General features: G+C 45.7%; 1 protein-coding gene across 9 annotated transcripts in view; it reads left to right on the top strand.

The window, feature by feature from the left end:
• The window catches only part of MLLT10 (MLLT10 histone lysine methyltransferase DOT1L cofactor), a 191,994-nt gene that overhangs the window by 82,651 nt on the left and 86,518 nt on the right, over positions 1-22,825 (top strand). For all 9 annotated transcript variants that reach the window (XM_073581823.1, XM_073581822.1, XM_073581828.1 and 6 more), the window contains one exon: positions 20,190-20,285. In XM_073581823.1, the coding sequence (XP_073437924.1) occupies positions 20,190-20,285 (96 nt within the window). The remainder of the gene's footprint in view (positions 1-20,189; positions 20,286-22,825) is intronic.

Below are 22,825 nucleotides of genomic sequence, written 5' to 3'. Positions count from 1 at the left end.
TCACTACTAGTTAAGCTTTTGCCTATGGTCTAGTTTTGTCATTCGCAGTGATGTATGCATGACCTAGCGCCTCATTCTTTCATTCCGCGCATGCGCTTCTAGGCTTGCTCTTAGGCCGGGGTCAGACTTGCGAGTAACTCTGACGAGTCTCGCACGTCAATACCCGGCACTCGGATCGGAGCGTGCGGCTGCATGTATTTTTATGCAGCCTGATGCTCCGCTCCCGAGTGCCGGCGGCAGTGCAGGGTATTAAGATGCGAGACTCGTCTGAGTTTCTCACATGTGTGATCCTGACCTTACACTGGCTCTTCATCTGTCTAGCCATCCACCTCTTGGGTGTTGTTCATGGTCAAACAGAAGGAATCATTGTTTTTGAAGAATCTTGAGATACCATGTGAAATGAGGAACACTCCTCCAATTATAATTCCTAATGGAAACGCAAAAATTAGCATCTCTTACAAAATCTGTAATGCATTGTTTGACAGTGCTAAGAGGACAAATAGATCTGATCCATTCTAGATGCAGTATTTGGCTGGATTTCCCACACACCGAATCCTAAACATAAGGGCTCATTCAGACATGTGGGGAAAAAAAAGGGGTCCCATTTTTCATTTTTTTTTTTTTTTTTTTTTTTACCAGGTTTTCAGTTTTTCCCTCCAGAATTCTTGTATGCGGAAAAAAATGATAATTTCTCCAGCTTCTGTATGAAATGGTGAAAATCAGACAGCACAGTAGTTGCATCCAGGTTCTGTCTTTTGTTTTTTTTTGGGACTCCTAGACTTGCATTGGCGAGTTTGATCTGTGACTCTAATCAAAATCTGACAAGTCTCTGCGATTTGGTACCAGGGCTGTGCAGTTAGAGTTGGTATAAAATGGACCGACTTCAACTCCTAAAATGTATAATAAGCCTCCGTCACACACAGCGAGATCGCTGCTGAGTCACAAGTTTTGTGATGCAACAGCGATATCGCTGTGCGTGACAGGTATCAGCGACCGCCCCCCCCCCCCCCCCCCGGGTATCGCTGATCGTGCTCAAAAGCCCTGGACTTTTTTTTTTTTTTTTGATCGTTGGTCTCCCGCTCGCCAGCACGCATCGCTGCGTGTGGCAGGCGGGAGAGCAACGATCAGCGAGCTCCCAGATCGTATACAAGGTAAACACCTGGTTTCGAAGCGCCGCGCGGCGCTTAGAAACCCGCTGTTTACCTTGGGTACGAGCTCCCTGCACCAGCACGCTGGTATCTAAGGTACACAGCGACGCGCGTGCTTGTCGGTGCTGATCGCTGTTGAGATCTACCTGTTTGGCAGCTCACCAGCGATCATGTAGCGACTCACCAGTGATCCTGACAAGTTCATATCGTTGTCGGGATCGCTGGTGAGTCGCTATGTGTGACGGGGCCTCTACATTGGGCACAGTGGTACAATGCAGGATGTGCTGTAAATGTTTTCATAATAACTTTGGAAAGTTATGAACTGTCCTATAAATGTCTGTTCTATTCCAGGTCTAAGGATCTCAGATTTTAGCTGAGATTAATCTATGCTGCACTTAATGTACATGCTCCGTAATGAGGCAGGGCTGTGGAATCGGGGAAGTTGACAAGTCACATTGAGTCGATAGGTTGGCTTACCGACTCCACAGCCCTGTTTGGTACGGACCACTCATTCAACAAAAATACACCGATATGTGAACAGCGCCATGGCCTATAATGGGTATGTTTCATCAAGGCTGGAATAGTTCACGCTTGCATTACGCCAGTCTTGATGGAGCATGCCACTTAATGAATTTAGTGCCTCAATGCGCCGCACCAGAAATGCTACTCCAGTAATTTTCGCCCATTTAAGTATCTTTTCTTAGATTGCTACCATGTGCTTTATCTCTTACTCGACATATGAAATATATGAACAAAAATTTGACATCTGGGTGTTACCAGTTAGAGATGTCCCTTCCCATTTGATTCTGTCCAATCAGTGCATGCTGTATGAACAGAGCAGTGGCACAATAGAGACCAGATGCTTCAGAGATTTTATTCCATGGGGTAGTGATAGTATGTCAGTGGTGGTGACGAGTCGTCTTCGAAGGTGTGACCACGACCTTTTCTTCAGTGGTCACTACTTTGTGGTTGATCTCTACTTGAAGCTCCGAGGTTCCCCAACCTCAGACCTTTCAACTTGGAACCTACAACTCCCAGCATCTCATTAGAGCTATAAATTGAGTAGTAGTTTTCCAACTGTTGGTGGTCGCCATCTTGTTGCTCCCCAATAGTACTTTCATAGCTGATGGTGAGCCTCATATTGTAGATTACTAGCTCGTTGTACTAGTTGTCTCCTCGCCTCTGTTGGGAGGGGGGTATTCACTGAATTATACCATTTTTCATCATTGCGTCTTTGTATCGGCTTCTTGTTTTGTAAGAGTTTGAGAATTTAGTGTGTGATCCCCTGTACGAAGGGTTTATAATATGGTGTGAATGTGTAATACTCCGTTGCATTCAATTAGCTGTAAACTTTAATTTGGCCCAACTTTCCTCAGGCGTGCCTCGCAGCATCCGATGCCAAACTATGGAGTCGTTTGGACTAGGTTATTTCAATTTATCCATCAATCAAATATGCCGACGCTGTAATAAGAAATAAAAAGTTTGCTTTGCAATTTTCCAATTTACTAACGTACTTATCCCCGCATCGTAATTACGCGTTGCGTGTAATATTTCATAAAACACGGTATTTAATCCAAATCCTTCTCCCCCCGCTGTGTTAATAGCGTTTGGATGCGAGTCTGCCTCCGCTGTGTATGCTGGAGCTTGTGGTTGCACCGGGAGCCGAGGAGCTGGTACTCCGCACAAGGCAGGCTAATCTAGCCGTGCTAGCCGCTAATGGCCGGTGGAGAGGACGGAGGACGAGGAAGGTGGTGGTGTCGGTAATCTTTAAAAAGAATGTTAAGATGGTGAGGTGATTGTAATGAAGTGTAATGTTTCCACAACAGCGGGAGCGGGCGCTAATTAGTGCGAACATTGACTATGTGCCAAAGCTATTAATATTGAATATTGCATGGTCTGCTACTCCCACCTACAATGTATTCCCAGCGAGGAAGTAGCACGTCCATGTTGTCTGATCGGAGAGCTCACCTTTTCCTGTACACTTGGCTGCTACTCCTGGAATGTGTGAGGTAATCTCCGCACAATTATAGTACATCTGTCACGGAGCAGACATCATGTGCAATGAAAAGATATTCATGAGAAAGCAGAGCCTCCTCCTGGAGGCATCATACTCGAGAGGGCCCCGGCTGCTCCGCTTCATGTTTGTTTTAGTAAACGCTTGTGTTTCTAATAAGACTAAATATTGAGGCTAAGTGCACACGTAGCAGAAAATTTCTGCTGAAAAACCTGACTCCCTTCCCAGAAACCGCACCTTTTTTCTGCACGTTTTTCGCGCGGTTTCTATGCGTTTTTTCCACGAGTTTTCAAAACGCATAGAAATAGCCAGAAACGCAGAAAAATCCGCAAAATTAATGAGCATGCTGCGGGTTTTTTTACCGCGATGCGGTTTTTTCGCGTTAAACGCATCAATATGCACAAAAAGTGCAAAATGCATAGAAATTAATGGGAAGCTTATTTTTAGCGGTTTTATTGGAGAAACCGCTAAAAATACTGCTAAAACAACGCTGTGTGAACACAGCCTGAATGTTTTCTTGGAACTCTGTACTGTGTGCTGTCCCTTAGTTACTCCTTCTGGAAATGTAGGAACAAATCGTCTACGGAGTGTTCTCCTATAGGAAGTGTCCCTACGTCACTGTCCAGTTAGTGGTGCCCATCGTAAGGGAGTACACTAGGGTGACCGCAAAAAATTGATGTCGGAATTTTGTCCGTCTGGACCCCACAAAACGATTCCCCTTTCCAGATATTGAGAGAGCCAAAATTTGAGCTCGATCAAACGACGTTAACCCGTGCCGCTCGTCGCTCAAAGTTTGAAAAAATCCAAATTGAGGTATTTTAAGATTTAGGTATTTTGCATAGTCTGTTAGACTATAAAGAATGTGACAACAACATTGCAGAAATATCCCTGACCAAATTTTCGAACCATTTGTGGTATTTGAATGCAGAGTTGGTGGGATTATCGTTTTTTGATCCCACCATTACAGACAATGAAAAGTTGTTAATGGCTAATAAATTGCTCAGTAGCACAGATGAACCATCAGAGCACGCTAGGGTTGTAAATCCAAAAGTTAGGAAAGAAAAATTAAAAGAGGTAGGAAGTAACCGACTTTAACGACCTTCTGACAAAAGATGAAGAACAAAAGCAATATGTCCTGCAAGTTGTAAGCAAATGCCGAGCATTATATTCTGAGGTTTCAAAAACTACTTTAACAAAAGCTCTAGAATAGATTAGATAACTATGTAAAATTATCAACTCATGTAGGTTAGCGTGCTCTGATGGTTCATCTGTGCTACTGAGCAATTTATTAGCCATTAACAACTTTTCATTGTCTGTAATGGTGGGATCAAAAAACGATAATCCCACCAACTCTGCATTCAAACACATCAGTATCCACCCTACATCCCTGCAAATTTTTAATCTTTATGGTCAGTTTTTTTCCTGCTTGGCAATGAGTGTGCTTTGTACTTGGTAATACTAATTATAAGTGTAAAGCGGACTGCTTCATTAATGGAAATGTGTCAATTAACGCAAAGGCTGGAGGATCTCACCTGCTTTAACACCTGTCTGCTGACAGCCCTGTTTATTTTTGTTCCATACATCCTTCACCTAAGTAAATGATGTATGTGTTTGTGTAGTATGCTGGGATAGTATATAGGCAACATAGAACTCCGGTTACAGAATATTTTTTCGATAATCTAGAAATTAGTTTTCTTAAGTAAAAGACTGGATTCTTTACTGTAAGAGCCGTGATGCTTTCTGCTCAGGATGGAAAATCAAGAGAGGTCGTCGTGATTTTTCATGGAAAAAAAAAAAAGTACCGTATATATATTTTAGGTTATTTATACTAAGTCACTTTAGAGAATAAATAATCCCCTTTCTCCATCACTGTTTCTTCAGGATTTCACTCTTTTTCTTCCTCAATATGACAGAAATTAGTACAATTTCTTGCCAAGCTCATTATGTTACATTGTTGAGTTGTTTGCGCCTGGATATTTTTTCTGCAGCATTTCTGTGATGGTTGCCTTCTCGCTGGCTATTTTTTTTATGATTTGGAAATGGAAAGTTCTGGATATTAACTGCTTCTAACAAAATACTGACTTTTTATTTATTTTTTTAATTTTTTTATACCATTGGTAGCCACTGTGTCTCCCTCCGCTATCTGTGATTCTTCCTTTCTCTCGCGTTTTACGTAAATGGCAAAAATAAACAATAGAGAAAAAGTGCAGGTCAAAATAAGGTTTGCGGATTTTAGTCGGAAATCTAGGGAGCTCTCATTTTCTAAGTAGCGCAGAGAGGTTAGAAAAGTTGGGCGCATTCACCTTAGAATGAAGGCGCCTCAGAGACGATCTCGTATACTTATATATGTGGTCGGAAAACTGACACCTGATTTATTCTTTCAAGAATGTTACAAACGTCCAAGGAAAATTCATTTAGTGTGGAGGAAAGATGATTCTGGCATCTAAATACAAAATGGTTCTTTACAGTTTGAGTAGTAGACTGTGAAATGCCCTATAATGGTAGATTACGTAAGGCCAGGTTCAGATTGCATTAGGGGGCTGCGTTTAACGCATCCGTTACATAGCGGCATTAACGCTATGTAACGGATGCGTTAACGCACCCATAGACAGCTATAACCGAGCGCATCGCTAACGCATGTCATAAGTCGGCATGCGTTAGTGATGTGTCATCATTCTGTGACGGACCCTCGGACGCGGACTGCAGCGTTCGAGGGTCCGTCACTGCTAGCGCAGATGAAGCATCTGCGCTAGCGCAATTGCATAACACGATCAGAAAACAGTAGCGTTAGCGCAGTCCGTTTATCGATTGCGTTGAACGGACTGCTTGAACGCAATCTGAACCTGGCCTAACTGCATTCAAAGCGGTTGGTCCCCTCTCAGATAACTTTTTGCTAAAAACTGGAGTACTTATAGGAAAACAAATTAATATCACTTTGCCCCTGTAGATGGCCCGAGCTACTGAGCTCACTGCTTGGCGGCAGTGATGTCTAATTATATTGGTGCTGCAAAGAAGCAGCGATCAGAGCAGCAGTAGAGTTGGTGCTGGACCTGGGGAAGGTAAGTTGTCTTTTTTATTTTATTTTTTTTTTGCTGCCTTTTTTATGCTAACTACAATCTTTTTACAGTAACACCAAAAGCAATGAGATTTCAGAAATCTCATGCACACTTTTTTTTTTCCTTGTCCACATTGGAAAACTAATGCGTTTTTTAAATCTACAGCGCATCCATTCTTTCAGTGTTTTTTTTTTTTCCACTTGTAGAAAGCAATGAAAAAAAACCAAACGGTTTTCGTTGAATAAAACTAACATTAAACGTACTGTAGAAGCGCACATGTAATCCGCGTAAAAAAATCTCTACAAACAAACCCACTGAAAACCGTTTTGAACCCAGCGTTTTTCTTGCAGAGAGAGCAGATTTTGGCTGCTGAAAAAAAGTGCATGTGAATATAACCTAAAAATAAACTTAAGGCAGAACTTATAAGAAGGATTTTGTATAAATAAAAAGCAGGTTAAACAAAACAAAGCAAAATCACTCATACAAGTCTATGGGTTTTTGAAAAATCAGACTTTTTAACATTGTAACGAGTGGGATAATTAGTATTTTTTTTTTTTTTTCTTCTGCATGCAAGAAACTCACAGATGGTTAAAAGAAAAACATTGAAAAATCGCTGATCCAGCACATGGATGAAAATTAAAAAGGACATTGGATGGCACTCATCAGTGTGGGGGTCCGGCTGTCGACTCCCCTTTTGGTTAGAGATATGGCAGTCTGGAGAGCATTGGACCTCATTGCCTTTGTGCAGTATTAAGAATAGGACGAAGTGGTAGGGATTTTTATCTCTTGGACTGAGCGTTAATACCAGACAACGAAAAGAGCACGGTGATCACCTGAGCCACGTCAAATAGCCAATTGGCAAGTGTGCTGAGAGTTGGACCCCCACTGATCTACTATTGATGCTGCGATGTTTTTTTTTTTTTCATCAAGACTGACAAACTTTTTAGGATTTCTTTATTACGTTGTCACAAAAACGTTGTCGTCCTTTTGATAATAAGCCAAGCACACACTCATAAATAAGCGAGGTACAGACACGTGCTCCGAGAGAGTCTGGCATATCTGTGGGGCGTCCACAGGTCCCGCTTCATTATTTCAAGGGCCGATAAGGATATCGGACCCACATCTTGTCTGCAATTAAGAGCGTCGCTGAAATGAAGAGGTTAGGAATACGTTGCGGCGATGCTGGCGGAGTCCAAGCTGGCGCTGCCCGTCGGATAGGTCGGTAAACGCTCTAAAGGGATTCACACGGAGAGATTTTGATAATCTGTAAGTCCAATTTATTTAAAACCTATTACCTCTGCCTCCTCCCCCCTCCTCCTTGTGCCGAAATCCGGAGCCCTTCTCATTAATTATATTGTTTAGCAATAAATCTAACTTACCGTAGCGAGGTGGAGCGCATGGCAGAGCCGTTTCTTGAGCTTAGATCGATTCCTTGTTGGCATGTGTTTGCAGTGGTGCTGGCAGCCATCCCCTCAATGGTGGCAGCATGCCACGCGATTCACACGGAGTTTTAATCTTTTAATAAAAATATAAAGAGCATGACTAAATACTAATTTGCCTCCCCGCTGACTTGCAAGTCGTCTACCACTTTGATTTAGTTAGCTCAGTGGAGGAGCTTTATCCAAATGTAGCCGCGCTCGCTCTCAGCTGTGAGGCTCAGTGCGAAATGTACAGTAAAATACATTTCATTTATAGCACAAAATAGGGGGCAACTTAAAATGTCACCATTTAGCTTCTTAATACGTGTCTTACAGGATGCACGCCGCAGACCACAGGGCTCTTGAAAAAGCGGCAGGCACACGCTATATTATTGCCTGCAGAAGAGCCATTAATGGCCCTAAAAGCTTGTATTTTTAAACCTGGGGTATTCAATGAAGGTATTATTTCTGAACAAGATTTTTCTTTCTTTTTATCACTATCAATTTGGGTGGAAGAAAAAAAAGTTTGATGCTGGAAGTTTCATTATATGCATCAGATTTTTATGGTGCTTTTAAAGGAAATTCTTCACATTGGGCCGTTGATTGAAAGTAGAAATCATGTACCTGTATTGGCAATTATCTGATGGTGACCATGTATAATGAGAGAATATCAAAGCAAATGGACAACCATAAACTAATCTATTCTCCCCTATATCAAAATATTTCTGCATTATTCCTTCTATGTCGGATGTGATTCATTCACATGGAAAATCTTTACCCTTTATAAGTCTTCACTTTATTATAGTAGTGTTCTAAATTTAAGGTATTTTAAAAAGTAAAAAAAAAAAAAATTGACGTACTATTTTGGAGGGGAAAAAAAATTCAGTCCTCACCAATTTCCCGTCTCGGAGCTCCCTCTCCACTGCTTAAACAGCCTTGGAGCTAGTCTCTGCTTACTTGTTCTATTTCAACACTATGGAAATGGGCCGAAATGCCAGCTTTAGCCAGTTGCTGGCTGTGTTAAATCACTGCCATGAACAGTTGCTGCCGCCGGCTGAGGTCGGCCGCTGCCGCCGGCTGAGGTCGGCCGCTGCCGCCGGCTGAGTCACCATATCTGGCAATCAGAATCATTCAACCCCCTTTCCAAATTGGGTTTATTAGCAAAATGTGCAAACTTTCAGCTGTTTGCAATAAACCAATCAAACAAGACATCACGTTTTTCTTTCCTTATGCTGTAATTTTTAATCAACTTTATGAACATTTCTTTTCTTCTCCCTTCTGCGGAGACTGAATTGTCCCACACTCCACATGTAGTCTCATCTCCTATGTCCCATGTAAATATTTTCTCCATTAGTCAAAAAAAGCGCAGGACATTTGGTTAACAAACACATGTATTTTGCTACCTGCCTCCCCTGCTTATTTGGGTATCGGTCACTGCCGGCTACACCGAGTAAAATCAGTTTAGGTCAGATGCAAAAATCCCTGAATCTATTGTATGCCACAACGAGCAGGTGCACAGGTACCTGTAATGCTGCAGAAACCATACTGCCATCAGACAGGTGGCCGTGTACGTTCTCCCATGCACATGATATACCTGTCACCATGGAAAACTCCAAATATCTGGAGAATTACCTCAGCCTTGGAGGATTCTCCAGTTACAGTATGAATGCTGCAATGTGCAGGCAGTTAGAGTCCCCAGGTATATGCCAGATGGGGAGAGTAGTGCCATAGAGGAATCGGCAAAAGCTACAATCATGGCTTCTGTTTGTGTAAGAGGATCCTGAGATGTGAGTGAGATCTAAGTAGGGGGGGGGACCTCGAGATAAAATGCTATTTTATCTTTTTTTTTTTTTTTTTTTTTGTGTGATTATTATATTTTTTTCTGGTTGATACTGATTTTCCAAAGATTCACCTGAAACAAGTTGATGAATGTTTTTTTTCCCCTAATGATCAAATTTTTTGTTGAAAGATGTGAAAAGAAAGAAAGATGGCAACCTCTGTTTAAAGGGTTTATCCAGGACTAAATCAGTTTTTTTGTAATGAGCCAAAAATCTAACTGGCAGGTAGTTGCTTACTAGGTCTATCTGGCGCCTTCTCAGAGCGGTCACCGGCTGCTCCTGCCGGCGATTCAGCTGCTCCACGTCAGCCGAGCAGCTCTTCTTCTTGGCTGCTTGGTTAATGCGGCATAACTGCCAATGTCATACTGATTGACAGCTGGCTCCCCACAGTTAAGCTGCCAGGAGTCGACTGTCAGTCATGTTGACATAGGCAGTCAACACAGCAGAATGGATGAGAAGGCACTGCTCTGTCGACGTGATATCAGCGAAAGCCGCAGAATCCGCCGGCAGGAGTGATCAGTGATCACTCTGTGCCAACAGATCTAAGGCTCACAATAAAAAAAAAAAAAAAAAAATTATCATCCTGGATAGCACCTTTTAAGGGGTTGTTCACAAATACTAGAGTTACTTACCATCGTACCATCAGGACTTTTGGAAAGAAAGTCTGCAGCAAAATCCAGTGGCAGCAGTACATCTCATGCACATACAATTGGGAATTTTTCATGAACTATTAACTTGTGCTGCTGGCTGTAATATCTTGAACATCCCTATGCCCGTCATGAATTTTTTCCCATTGAATTCAATGGGAAATGCAAACTCTGTAACTAAACAGTTGTAAATTATGCTGTGGATTACCCTTGCAGCAACATCCCCCAATTCATCTAGTTTATCAACATCCCCCAATTCATCTAGTTTATCAACATCCCCCAATTCATCTAGTTTATCAACATCCCCCAATTCATCTAGTTTATCAACATCCCCCAATTCATCTAGTTTATGAAAAAAAAGACATGCTGCAGTGATAGATTGCTGCGGCTTTCCTTGCAGATTCAAGTCCAGCTGAACATTCCACAATAGCAAAGGAAAAGAAAATGGTAAAGAATATTTAGTAATATCTGTTCTCTGATTCTTTCTATCATGCAGCACTTTTTTAGCAATGGCTTCGTTAACTCCTGCACTAATCAGCTTCTTTAAAGAAACAGAAAAACAAAAATAATGGCAGTGGTGGAACCATGCATGATGCCAACAGCACCTGTGTTCTCCATGAGAGCTGCTACTTGATTTCCCGGTCTTATCTCCCGGAGAACAAAAAGATGGACGGTCTGAGATTGGACTTGCCGGATCCTTCACTCCTCCGACATCATTTCTTGGGAATTAGTCGGAAGGCTCCGTACACATCAGACTGTTGGCCGATATCGGCAGATTTCGCTTACGTCCGGATTTCTTACTGACTTATCGAGGGTCGATACTTTCCTCTTAATATTTTTGTTTTTTTTGGCCTTTTTCTCAATCATTAACCTAGACACTGGTTTGTAGAGGCGTTGCATGGCTGGCTGCCTTGGAGGGGATGCAGAGTCCGTTCTGCACTTAAGACCATGGGGGCACAAGATCAGGTTTACCTCTTTGTTTTCAATGTTATTGAGCTTTAGAAATGTGGCAGCTTAAAACTGATAGATTGCGCAGATGGCAATCCATTATTTCTTGCCCTTCTTCCTGCAACTTTATTCACGTGGAACCTCAGGAAAATACAAACTGCTTCTATTGTGCGTGTCATTCCCAGCGGTACCCGGGGAAGATCATGTAGCTGTGCTTATCTGAAAAGGCCCGGCCATGTAAGGAGGGGAAAAAGCCTCCAGGCTGTTGCTTTAAAAATGGGTTTGCTCCGATTACCATTGAGGAAGAAATGCTTTTCCTCCAAATCTCCTCAAGTGGATTATAAGGAAGCCATACTAAAGCGTGCTGTAAAGCAAGACGATGCTATTGTGCGGCGGCCGGGGCTTCTGCTTCTTGTCACAGCAGTGACGTTGTTGGACCCCAGAGCAATCACTTGTGTCTCTATCACAAAGCCCAGGGGCTGATGACTATCTGAGACCTTTAACATTTCAGCTGCATCTGTTGGAGTAAGGCCATATTACCAGGGAAGAAGGAAAACTTTGCAAATGGCCATACGGATCCTGCTAATCAATTTTACGATAGTCGGTTAACCCCATGTAGCATGTTCCCTGTGGTCAGTAAGCCAAAAATGTGTATTGGGTGTGCATAGCTCTCCAGATCTCTAACCTGCACAAACCTCCCCATGGCTTTCAATGGGGAAAACATTGCATCAAAGTCACAGGACCCCGCACCTCCCAATAGGTGAAGGACTAGTGTATAAATTGGGAATACCCCTTTAAACACTGACTGCAATAATGTTCCTCAGTGGGATTGATCGCCAGACTTGAAAATGTTCCCTCAGCCCTAAGGCTGTGTGCACACGCTGCGGATTAGGTGCGGATTCATCCGCGCGGATTTTGTAAAATCCGCAGGTGAAACTGCAGGTCAAAAGACCTGCGGTTTTACCTGCGGATTGCTCTGCGGTTTTGCCCTGCGGTTTTTCATCTCCTCAAATGGAGGAGATGGCAAACCGCAGGAGAATCCGCAGAAAGAATTGACATGTCAATTCTTTCTGCGGATTGAAAACCGCAGATAATCTGCGCGGAAAATTCCGCACCGTCTGCATTGCGGTTTTTGATTCCCATAGGGAATCATGGTACTGTACACCGCACCAAAAACTGCTGCGGGTCCGCAGCGGCCAAAACCGCTGCGGAACCACAGCAAAATCCGCAGCGTGCGCACACAGCCTAAAGGAGATTCCAGACACAAGATGACCATTATCCAGCCCAGCTTTAAACTAGCCCAATAAATTCACCATTTAACCTTAATTATGGGAAGGATTGTCTGGCTTCCCAATGAAAATCCAAACAATCCTCCTTCCCCTTATGGGTGATGTGGACGTTGCTGGAGCTTTCCACAAGGATAATTCCCCCCCCCCCCCCCCCCCCATTATGCAAACGATAGGAATAATCTACTCTCAAGATTACATCGACCTTTTTTTCTGCAGCACGATTCCTCTTGTTTTCGTCCTTGATTTAGGGCACATTCACTTGTCTATAAAAATATGCATATATTTTTACCAAAAGCTAGAAAAGTTCATGTCATATAAAGAAAAATGTAGAGAAACCTTTAGATTTTCTTTGGCTCCTCAGATGGATCCTGTCGTAACTTTTGGTAACAAAAAAAAGGCGTGGGACCATTTAACATACAGCTGTTCGCCCTTGCACCAGGGCTGCAGCTGACGTCTACCCTGTGACATACTTCATGTGGTCGTTGAGTAAGCCTTCATGCTCATTACCACATACTTTGTCAAGTGAACAGTTAGCAAGGGTAAGGATCTGAGAGACTAGTGCCAAACTGTGATTGCTATATGGGGGTTCAGAGTATTCCCAAAGACGGACCATGGTATATAGGGGTAAGAACCAAGGTTCACGTAAGGAAAACTGGCTTGGGTGCGCAAGATTCATTTGTGTGTGGTGCGTCTGAGGCAATCCCACAGAAGACTGACGGATGGTTTGTTCTGTAAGTTCAGGCTTGTTGGAGTGCCCATAGTGAGCTCTGTTTATTGTCAAAAACTCCCAACAGCGGACTTGTCCTCATCAGAACTGGACTATGGAACAATGGAAGACAATGTTTTTCCTTTGTCACCACTTGGCCAGCTGGGTGTATGTGCGTCACTTACCGTGGAAGAGATGGCACAAGGTTACACTATGAAAAGAAGACAAACTTACTGTAACAATATGAAAACTGGTATTAATGTGAAAATTCAGGAGAATCTGTCACCAGGCTTTTTGCTGCGTAAACGGGTAGTAGTATAATGGAGTGGCTGAGAGCCTGATTCCAGCGATGTCACTTACTAGGCTGTGTTGCTCTTTCAATAAAATCAGTATTTTATGAGTAGGAGACTATCACTGCAGGACTAGGTGTCTCGTGCCTCCCGGTCCAAACACACATCTGATTGGCAGCTTTTCATCAATGTTCAGTGCACATAGGAAGCTGCCAATCAGTGGTGGGGGCGGGGTTACAATGCTCAGCATTCCGAGCTCTGCTAGATCTGCAGCAGAGAAAGCAAAGATTGTATCAAAATGACAGTCAGCAGCTTAGTAAGTGATACATCGCTGGAATCAGACTCTCAGCAACTGCAACATGCTGTTCTGAGATTACATGCAAAAACCTGGCGACAGATACCCCTTCAAGAGCCGTGCACTGATTGGCCAAATGATCGTTCCTGATCGTTGCCCTGGTAATCAGACAAGAATTAAGAAACAAACAAAAAAAAAAAAACAGGTGTCAGATGAGATTCTGTATTGTCAGTTAGCGTTTGTTACGGGAGATTAATCCGCCCACATAAATTGACCCTTATTTTGTGCCTCTTTCCACAGCCATTGTTGAGTTCTTCGCCCTGTGGTTTAATTACCGTATTAATTTTAAAACTTTGCAGTCTTTCCTCTCTGGTTGTCCGAGCAGAGAACTCGTGAAGCACATGTATTTTTCCAAAACATAGTAGTGAGGAAAGAATGAGGGAGTAAATGTTCTGACCCTGAATCCCCTTTCACTTTTGAAGCAATCGTTGATCCTCCAGGCTTCCTGCCAAGTGCTGTTTTTCGGCCAGGCCGCATGTTTTTGAAAGATTTTCTGCTAAACAGTAACTTGTTGAGTTTACATTAGAAAAATCCTTATTAATTCTTTGTGAGCGTTACTGTCCCTGAAGAAAATAATTACCATTGTAAATAATTTACGCGGTGTTTACACTCGGCGCCGATGTTTTTTAGGAGTTTTAATTATATACATTTAGTGCTAGAGAGGAGCCGCGTATGCACTTAAATAAGCGATGGTTATAACAGACGTTTAATAGTCTCATGAAAGGTCTCCGGAGATCCCAAAGCCAAAAGGTCAGTTAACTATCAAAATTGCCCCTGATATTTAATAGGGCCGATTGTTTTTTTGTCAAAGCTGAAATAGTCCATCTGTCAACACAGGGCTTTCTGTATGGCTTATTTTTCCCCTTTTGTTCTAATAAATATAGCTTTCAGCTTTTTCACGGATATTTAATCTTTTTATATTTTCTCCAGAATTCTTTTTTTTTTTACATATTTTATTAAAATTGTAAAAACTCTGCAAAAAATGTACAAAAATTTGTATCATGATCATATAATAGTTATAGGTAAAGAAGGCATAAATTGTGAAGTTTTAGCTATTAGAAGAATATCAACATGGAGGTTAAAACAGTGTAAAAACTAAAACTCAATATATTTCCTTTAAGGTCTTAATCACATATAATACGCTATGGGGCTCTTCACATGTTTGATTTTTTTTTTTTTTCCCGTGGACTGAGTTTGCTGTGCAAAATCGCAGAGATATGTCCGATTATGGTCAGAGTGTCTGATCAAAATCCGCAATGCAAGTTTATGGGTCCTTGAAAAAAATCTGTCATCACTCGGATGCCATTCGAGTGCAGTTTGATTTTTTTCATCACAGACTGTTAGATGTAGATGGGAGAGGGTGGAAAAACTTTCTTTTTTTCAAATGAGAGAAAAACTGATTACTTTGAGAATAATGATCTTTATATACGTCCAACATATTCCACAGCGCTTTACAGTTTAACAGTTTCAAAACACAAGTCATAAGTAATGTTAACAATACAATAAAGCAAAATTAGAAGAACCTGCTTGTGAGAGCTTACAATCTACAATGAGGTGGGGGAGATACAAAATACATGTGTGTATTTACAATGGTGGATTTGCAATGATGGTCCAGCCATCGAGAGGGAGTGTGGGACAGATGGGGTTGTGAATGGCTGCACACGCACACTTGCACATAAAATGACTTTGATTAGTGAACGTGATAGGCCGCTCTGAACAAATGCGTTTTGAGGGAGCGCCTAAAAATATGCAAAATGTGGATAGTTCTAATATCTTGGGGTAGAGGGCAAACTCTGTTGAAAGTTGGTTTGTTTTTTCTCATACTTGGGGGAGGCGGCCTTCCCCGTCCTTTGGGTCAGCAATTCTGTGATCCCGAGATAGAACCTCTCCAGCCCAATCTTTAGAATCCTAGATTGTAAGAGTTGGAAAGGACCTCTGGGGCCGTTGTGTCAAACCCCCTGCTCAATGCAGGATTCACTACACCATCTCAGACGGATGTCTGTCCAGCCTCGGTAAGATTAGAAGTCTTCCATTGAAAGAGAACTCACCACCTCTTGTGGCAGCCTGTTCCACTCATTGATCACTCACTGTCAAAAACTTTATCATATCTATTCTGTAATTCTTGCCCAGATGCATAATCTTGCATTTCTCCCTGTTAAATACCATTCTATTAGTCGCTGCCCATTGTTCCAGCTTATCTAGATCCTTCTGCATCCGTTCTGTCTTCTCTAGTGTTAAGGGCCCGTTACACACAGCGATCTCGCTGGCGAGATCGCTGATTTTGTGACACATCAGCAATCTCTCCAGCGAGATCGCTGTGTCTGACATCCAGCAGCGATCGGCCCCCCCGCGGGGTATCGTTGATCGTCCTGGCCCGTTTTTTCATCGCTGGTCTCCCGCTGGCCAGCGCGCATCACTACTTGTGGCAGCGGGAGCCAGCGATGAGCGACGCTGCACGCTGGTTACCAACATAAACATCGGGTTTCTAAGGGCCGCGGGGCCCTTAGAAACCCGATGTTTACCCTAGATTCCAGCGTGCACTGCAGGCAGGGCGGGAGGTGGAGGCAGAGCGGCGCACAGACCGGAGTAGCTCTCTCTGCTACTCCAGTCTGTCAGTGTTGTGGTACCCCACTTGTAATACTGGGGCCAGGACAGAGCCTTGAGGTACCCCACTTGTAATACTGGGGCCAGGGCAGAGCGTTGTGGTACCACACTTGTAATACTGGGGCCAGGACAGAGCGTTGTGGTACCCCACTTGTAATACTGGGGCCAGGACAGAGCGTTGTGGTACCCCACTTGTAATACTGGGGCCAGGACAGAGCCTTGTGGTATCCCACTTGTAATACTGGGGGCCCGGACAGAGCCTTGTGGTATCCCACTTGTAATACTGGGGGCCCGGACAGAGCCTTGTGGTACCCCACTTGTAATACTGGGGCCCGGACAGAGCCTTGTGGTACCCCACTTGTAATACTGGGGCCCGGACAGAGCCTTGTGGTACCCCACTTGTAATACTGGGGCCCGGACAGAGCCTTGTGGTACCCCACTTGTAATACTGGGGCCCGGACAGAGCCTTGTGGCACCCCACTTGTAACACTGGGGCCCGGACAGAGCCTTGTGGCACCCCACTTGTAACACTGGGGCCCGGACAGAGCCTTGTGGCACCCCACTTGTAACACTGGGGCCCGGACAGAGCCTTGTGGCACCCCACTTGTAACACTGGGGCCCGGACAGAGCCTTGTGGCACCCCACTTGTAACACTGGGGCCCGGACAGAGCCTTGTGGCACCCCACTTGTAACACTGGGGCCCGGACAGAGCCTTGTGGCACCCCACTTGTAACACTGGGGCCCGGACAGAGCCTTGTGGCACCCCACTTGTAACACTGGGGCCCGGACAGAGCCTTGTGGCACCCCACTTGTAACACTGGGGCCCGGACAGAGCCTTGTGGCACCCCACTTGTAACACTGGGGCCCGGACAGAGCCTTGTGGCACCCCACTTGTAACACTGGGGCCCGGACAGAGCCTTGTGGCACCCCACTTGTAACACTGGGGCCCGGACAGAGCCTTGTGGCACCCCACTTGTAACACTGGGGCCCGGACAGAGCCTTGTGGCACCCCACTTGTAACACTGGGGCCCGGACAGAGCCTTGTGGCACCCCACTTGTAACACTGGGGCCCGGACAGAGCCTTGTGGCACCCCACTTGTAACACTGGGGCCCGGACAGAGCCTTGTGGCACCCCACTTGTAACACTGGGGCCCGGACAGAGCCTTGTGGCACCCCACTTGTAACACTGGGGCCCGGACAGAGCCTTGTGGCACCCCACTTGTAACACTGGGGCCCGGACAGAGCCTTGTGGCACCCCACTTGTAACACTGGGGCCCGGACAGAGCCTTGTGGCACCCCACTTGTAACACTGGGGCCCGGACAGAGCCTTGTGGCACCCCACTTGTAACACTGGGGCCCGGACAGAGCCTTGTGGCACCCCACTTGTAACACTGGGGCCCGGACAGAGCCTTGTGGCACCCCACTTGTAACACTGGGGCCCGGACAGAGCCTTGTGGCACCCCACTTGTAACACTGGGGCCCGGACAGAGCCTTGTGGCACCCCACTTGTAACACTGGGGCCCGGACAGAGCCTTGTGGCACCCCACTTGTAACACTGGGGCCCGGACAGAGCCTTGTGGCACCCCACTTGTAACACTGGGGCCCGGACAGAGCCTTGTGGCACCCCACTTGTAACACTGGGGCCCGGACAGAGCCTTGTGGCACCCCACTTGTAACACTGGGGCCCGGACAGAGCCTTGTGGCACCCCACTTGTAACACTGGGGCCCGGACAGAGCCTTGTGGCACCCCACTTGTAACACTGGGGCCCGGACAGAGCCTTGTGGCACCCCACTTGTAACACTGGGGCCCGGACAGAGCCTTGTGGCACCCCACTTGTAACACTGGGGCCCGGACAGAGCCTTGTGGCACCCCACTTGTAACACTGGGGCCCGGACAGAGCCTTGTGGCACCCCACTTGTAACACTGGGGCCCGGACAGAGCCTTGTGGCACCCCACTTGTAACACTGGGGCCCGGACAGAGCCTTGTGGCACCCCACTTGTAACACTGGGGCCCGGACAGAGCCTTGTGGCACCCCACTTGTAACACTGGGGCCCGGACAGAGCCTTGTGGCACCCCACTTGTAACACTGGGGCCCGGACAGAGCCTTGTGGCACCCCACTTGTAACACTGGGGCCCGGACAGAGCCTTGTGGCACCCCACTTGTAACACTGGGGCCCGGACAGAGCCTTGTGGCACCCCACTTGTAACACTGGGGCCCGGACAGAGCCTTGTGGCACCCCACTTGTAACACTGGGGCCCGGACAGAGCCTTGTGGCACCCCACTTGTAACACTGGGGCCCGGACAGAGCCTTGTGGCACCCCACTTGTAACACTGGGGCCCGGACAGAGCCTTGTGGCACCCCACTTGTAACACTGGGGCCCGGACAGAGCCTTGTGGCACCCCACTTGTAACACTGGGGCCCGGACAGAGCCTTGTGGCACCCCACTTGTAACACTGGGGCCCGGACAGAGCCTTGTGGCACCCCACTTGTAACACTGGGGCCCGGACAGAGCCTTGTGGCACCCCACTTGTAACACTGGGGCCCGGACAGAGCCTTGTGGCACCCCACTTGTAACACTGGGGCCCGGACAGAGCCTTGTGGCACCCCACTTGTAACACTGGGGCCCGGACAGAGCCTTGTGGCACCCCACTTGTAACACTGGGGCCCGGACAGAGCCTTGTGGCACCCCACTTGTAACACTGGGGCCCGGACAGAGCCTTGTGGCACCCCACTTGTAACACTGGGGCCCGGACAGAGCCTTGTGGCACCCCACTTGTAACACTGGGGCCCGGACAGAGCCTTGTGGCACCCCACTTGTAACACTGGGGCCCGGACAGAGCCTTGTGGCACCCCACTTGTAACACTGGGGCCCGGACAGAGCCTTGTGGCACCCCACTTGTAACACTGGGGCCCGGACAGAGCCTTGTGGCACCCCACTTGTAACACTGGGGCCCGGACAGAGCCTTGTGGCACCCCACTTGTAACACTGGGGCCCGGACAGAGCCTTGTGGCACCCCACTTGTAACACTGGGGCCCGGACAGAGCCTTGTGGCACCCCACTTGTAACACTGGGGCCCGGACAGAGCCTTGTGGCACCCCACTTGTAACACTGGGGCCCGGACAGAGCCTTGTGGCACCCCACTTGTAACACTGGGGCCCGGACAGAGCCTTGTGGCACCCCACTTGTAACACTGGGGCCCGGACAGAGCCTTGTGGCACCCCACTTGTAACACTGGGGCCCGGACAGAGCCTTGTGGCACCCCACTTGTAACTCTCTTCTTGAATGTATTGTAAGTGTGTATGGTCAGCCTCTGCTCTCTCTGTTCATTGTCAGTGGGACTGTTGGATACAGCCAAGTACAACACTAAGCTGTTTGTAGGATTCCCGTAGAGTCTAGACAATGTAGTGGAGGCTGAGTAGTTCACACCTTTGCTCTATTTAAGATGGGGCTGCGGATCCCATTTATTTTGGTTCTGGATTCCCGATGATTAGCAAGTTAGATCTGATCGACGACTGATCTGCTGCAAAATTCTTGTGTGTCCAGTGTTATACAAAATCGGCTTTTTAAGATGTCACATTTGTAGATCCTGCAGCGTGATTCCATTTTCTGTTAAGGCAGATCAACATTACATGGGGTAAACGTTTGTGTGGTTTAGGATTTCATGTGCTACACTGAACATGTGCATGGGCTGGAGACTGACTCCTGGCAGAGCGATCATTATCCATCTATGTTTCACTTTTATTTATTTTTTTTTATAACACAATAAGCCTATTAATGGCCATTGTGACTTTTTTACAATTATGAAATATTGAAAAAAATTCCTCCCACCACCTCTGAATGAATACTGACAAATTTCTCTTATTCGTTTCAGAAACATAAAGAGAAGGAAAAGCACAGACAGAAATCCAGAAGGCAAATGGAGCCTTTGGCATCATTAGTTCCCTCTCTGACTGTGACTACTGAAAAGGTGAGGCTAGCCACTCGACAGGACGCTAATGAGCCAAAGTTACTTTGTAGCTGTGACATTTAAGCTTGGACTGACTATGTACATCACATGGCAGCGGTATAATGTTGACTTTAATTTTTAATATATATATTTTTTTATTTTGTGATATTTTATGAGCATTTTTTTGGGAGTCGCATTAAATCCGTAATATGATTCTGATTTATTTCAGATTAAACGCTTAGCACTTCTGTTTACCATCCCTTAGACTTGCATATGGCCCGAGTTTGTTAAAATAAATAGTTCTTTCCAATTCCCTACCACTCCCATGTCACCCTGCTCTCCCTGCCACCTCTTCTACTGTGGCCTGGTTGGCACTTGACAATAGGAGACCATCGCCTTGGCCTCTCATTTTCTCCTTTTTCTCTTCATGCATAATTGGCATTTGACCACTGCAGCCAATCGGTGGCCACAGTGATTGGCTCCAAGTGTCAAGTGCAACCACGTCAGGAGAGGAGAAGGCACCGTCAGGTACCCAGTCAGTGGGGTCGGCAGAGGGATCGGAAGAGGACTATGTACAATTTCTCATTTTCTTACCAGTGTGGTACAAAAGCGAAAAATTGTATACAGTATAGTCATCTTCCGATCCCCCTGCTGATCTTCTGTCCCCCCTGCTGATCTTCTGTCCCACTGACTGGTTCCCCGGGGGCCATATGAAAAGTTAGAAAGGTGGAAAACCCTCTGCAATTCTAGTTATGTCTCCCTTAAGAACTGAGAATTGTTTCTATCCAGTTTCTTGGATAGTAACCTTGCAATTTAATACTGTTCAAAGGTGCATCTGTATGTGTGATCCATAATTCATGCTTTGGATTGGGAGATGTTACCAATACTCATAGTATATAGGCTACAGGCCTCGTGTACAACCATATTGTATTATGGCTGAAAATCACTAAACATAGACACGACATAGATTGTTTAGTCTGTACATCAGTATTGTGTCAGGATTATGTGCTGATTTTTTTTCTTGGCACTTCTGTTTTATATTGTCAGTATTTCTGCCATAGTGCAGCTATAAATGCAGAGAGAAAATATAAAAAATATGCAAAGAAAATTCTGTGTTGTTGTGCACTGTATGTCTTGGAACCAAACTGATAAAATAAAGGAGTGCATCTATCTGTCTAATATCTAGCCATCATATATAATATATTTCATTGTGTGTGTGTGTGTATATATATATATATATATATATATATATATATATATATATATATATATACATATATATATATAGTGTATGTCAGTGATACGCTTCAAATTCTATATCCTGTCATACTCCAGGCATTCATAGAGCCCTGCTCACTAGAGATACAGCTGCACAAGCTCAGTGGCTGTATGAAGTAACCCACCACATTGCATTGCATGCCATTCTTGTTTCGGCATATATATTGAGAGTAACTTTGCAGAAAGAACACCAGATAGATGTATGTGCTGCTTTAAGGAGCTAAAATAAGGTCTAAACATTGATATTAGTAAAGTTAAAGTGTACCTGTGCCTTCTTTAAAACTGGTAGAAAGCCATGGTCTTTTTCCCCCACAATAAGTTAAAATTGCATGTTCTAATATGTTCAGGAACTGTGCTGAATCTCCTCTTCTGTATCGTGCCATTCACTCTGGGTCAGCCATTCCTTTCATGATCATTCTGCCAGCACTATAGGTGCTTGAGACTTCTCATGTCACTTCTGAGGATGAATTGCACCTGTCATTGCACAATGGCTTACCTGCAGTGACCTGAAAGCCATCCTTACTTTTATTATACTTTGTAGTGTGATAGTACAGCAGGAGCAAATACAAAGCCCCTTCCCCACTTGAAGCCGAAAGACAGACCCTCCTACATTTCCTGTAGAGAGAAACAACAAACCTAACTTTCTGTAGAGACAAATCACCTCAACATAAGACACGCCTCCACTTCTTGTAGAGATGCAAAAGACTCGCCACTTCCTGTAGACAACTCCTCCTGTCCTCTTCTCCTGTGGCGACCAGACTCGTCCCCTCTTCCTGTGGCGACCAGACTCGTCCCCTCTTCCTGTGGCGACCAGACTCGTCCCCTCTTCCTGTGGCGACCAGACTCGTCCCCTCTTCCTGTGGCGACCAGACTCGTCCCCTCTTCCTGTGGCGACCAGACTCGTCCCCTCTTCCTGTGGCGACCAGACTCGTCCCCTCTTCCTGTGGCGACCAGACTCGTCCCCTCTTCCTGTGGCGACCAGACTCGTCCCCTCTTCCTGTGGCGACCAGACTCGTCCCCTCTTCCTGTGGCGACCAGACTCGTCCCCTCTTCCTGTGGCGACCAGACTCGTCCCCTCTTCCTGTGGCGACCAGACTCGTCCCCTCTTCCTGTGGCGACGCGACTCGTCCCCTCTTCCTGTGGCGACGCGACTCGTCCCCTCTTCCTGTGGCGACGCGACTCGTCCCCTCTTCCTGTGGCGACGCGACTCGTCCCCTCTTCCTGTGGCGACGCGACTCGTCCCCTCTTCCTGTGGCGACGCGACTCGTCCCCTCTTCCTGTGG

Source organism: Dendrobates tinctorius, unplaced genomic scaffold (genome assembly GCF_039654945.1).
Source record: "Dendrobates tinctorius isolate UK_male_01 unplaced genomic scaffold, ASM3965494v1 ptg000070l, whole genome shotgun sequence".
NCBI classification, from domain to species: Eukaryota; Metazoa; Chordata; class Amphibia; order Anura; family Dendrobatidae; genus Dendrobates; species Dendrobates tinctorius.
Note: the sequence above shows the minus strand (reverse complement) of the source record. Positions and strands in the feature narration are given on the sequence as shown.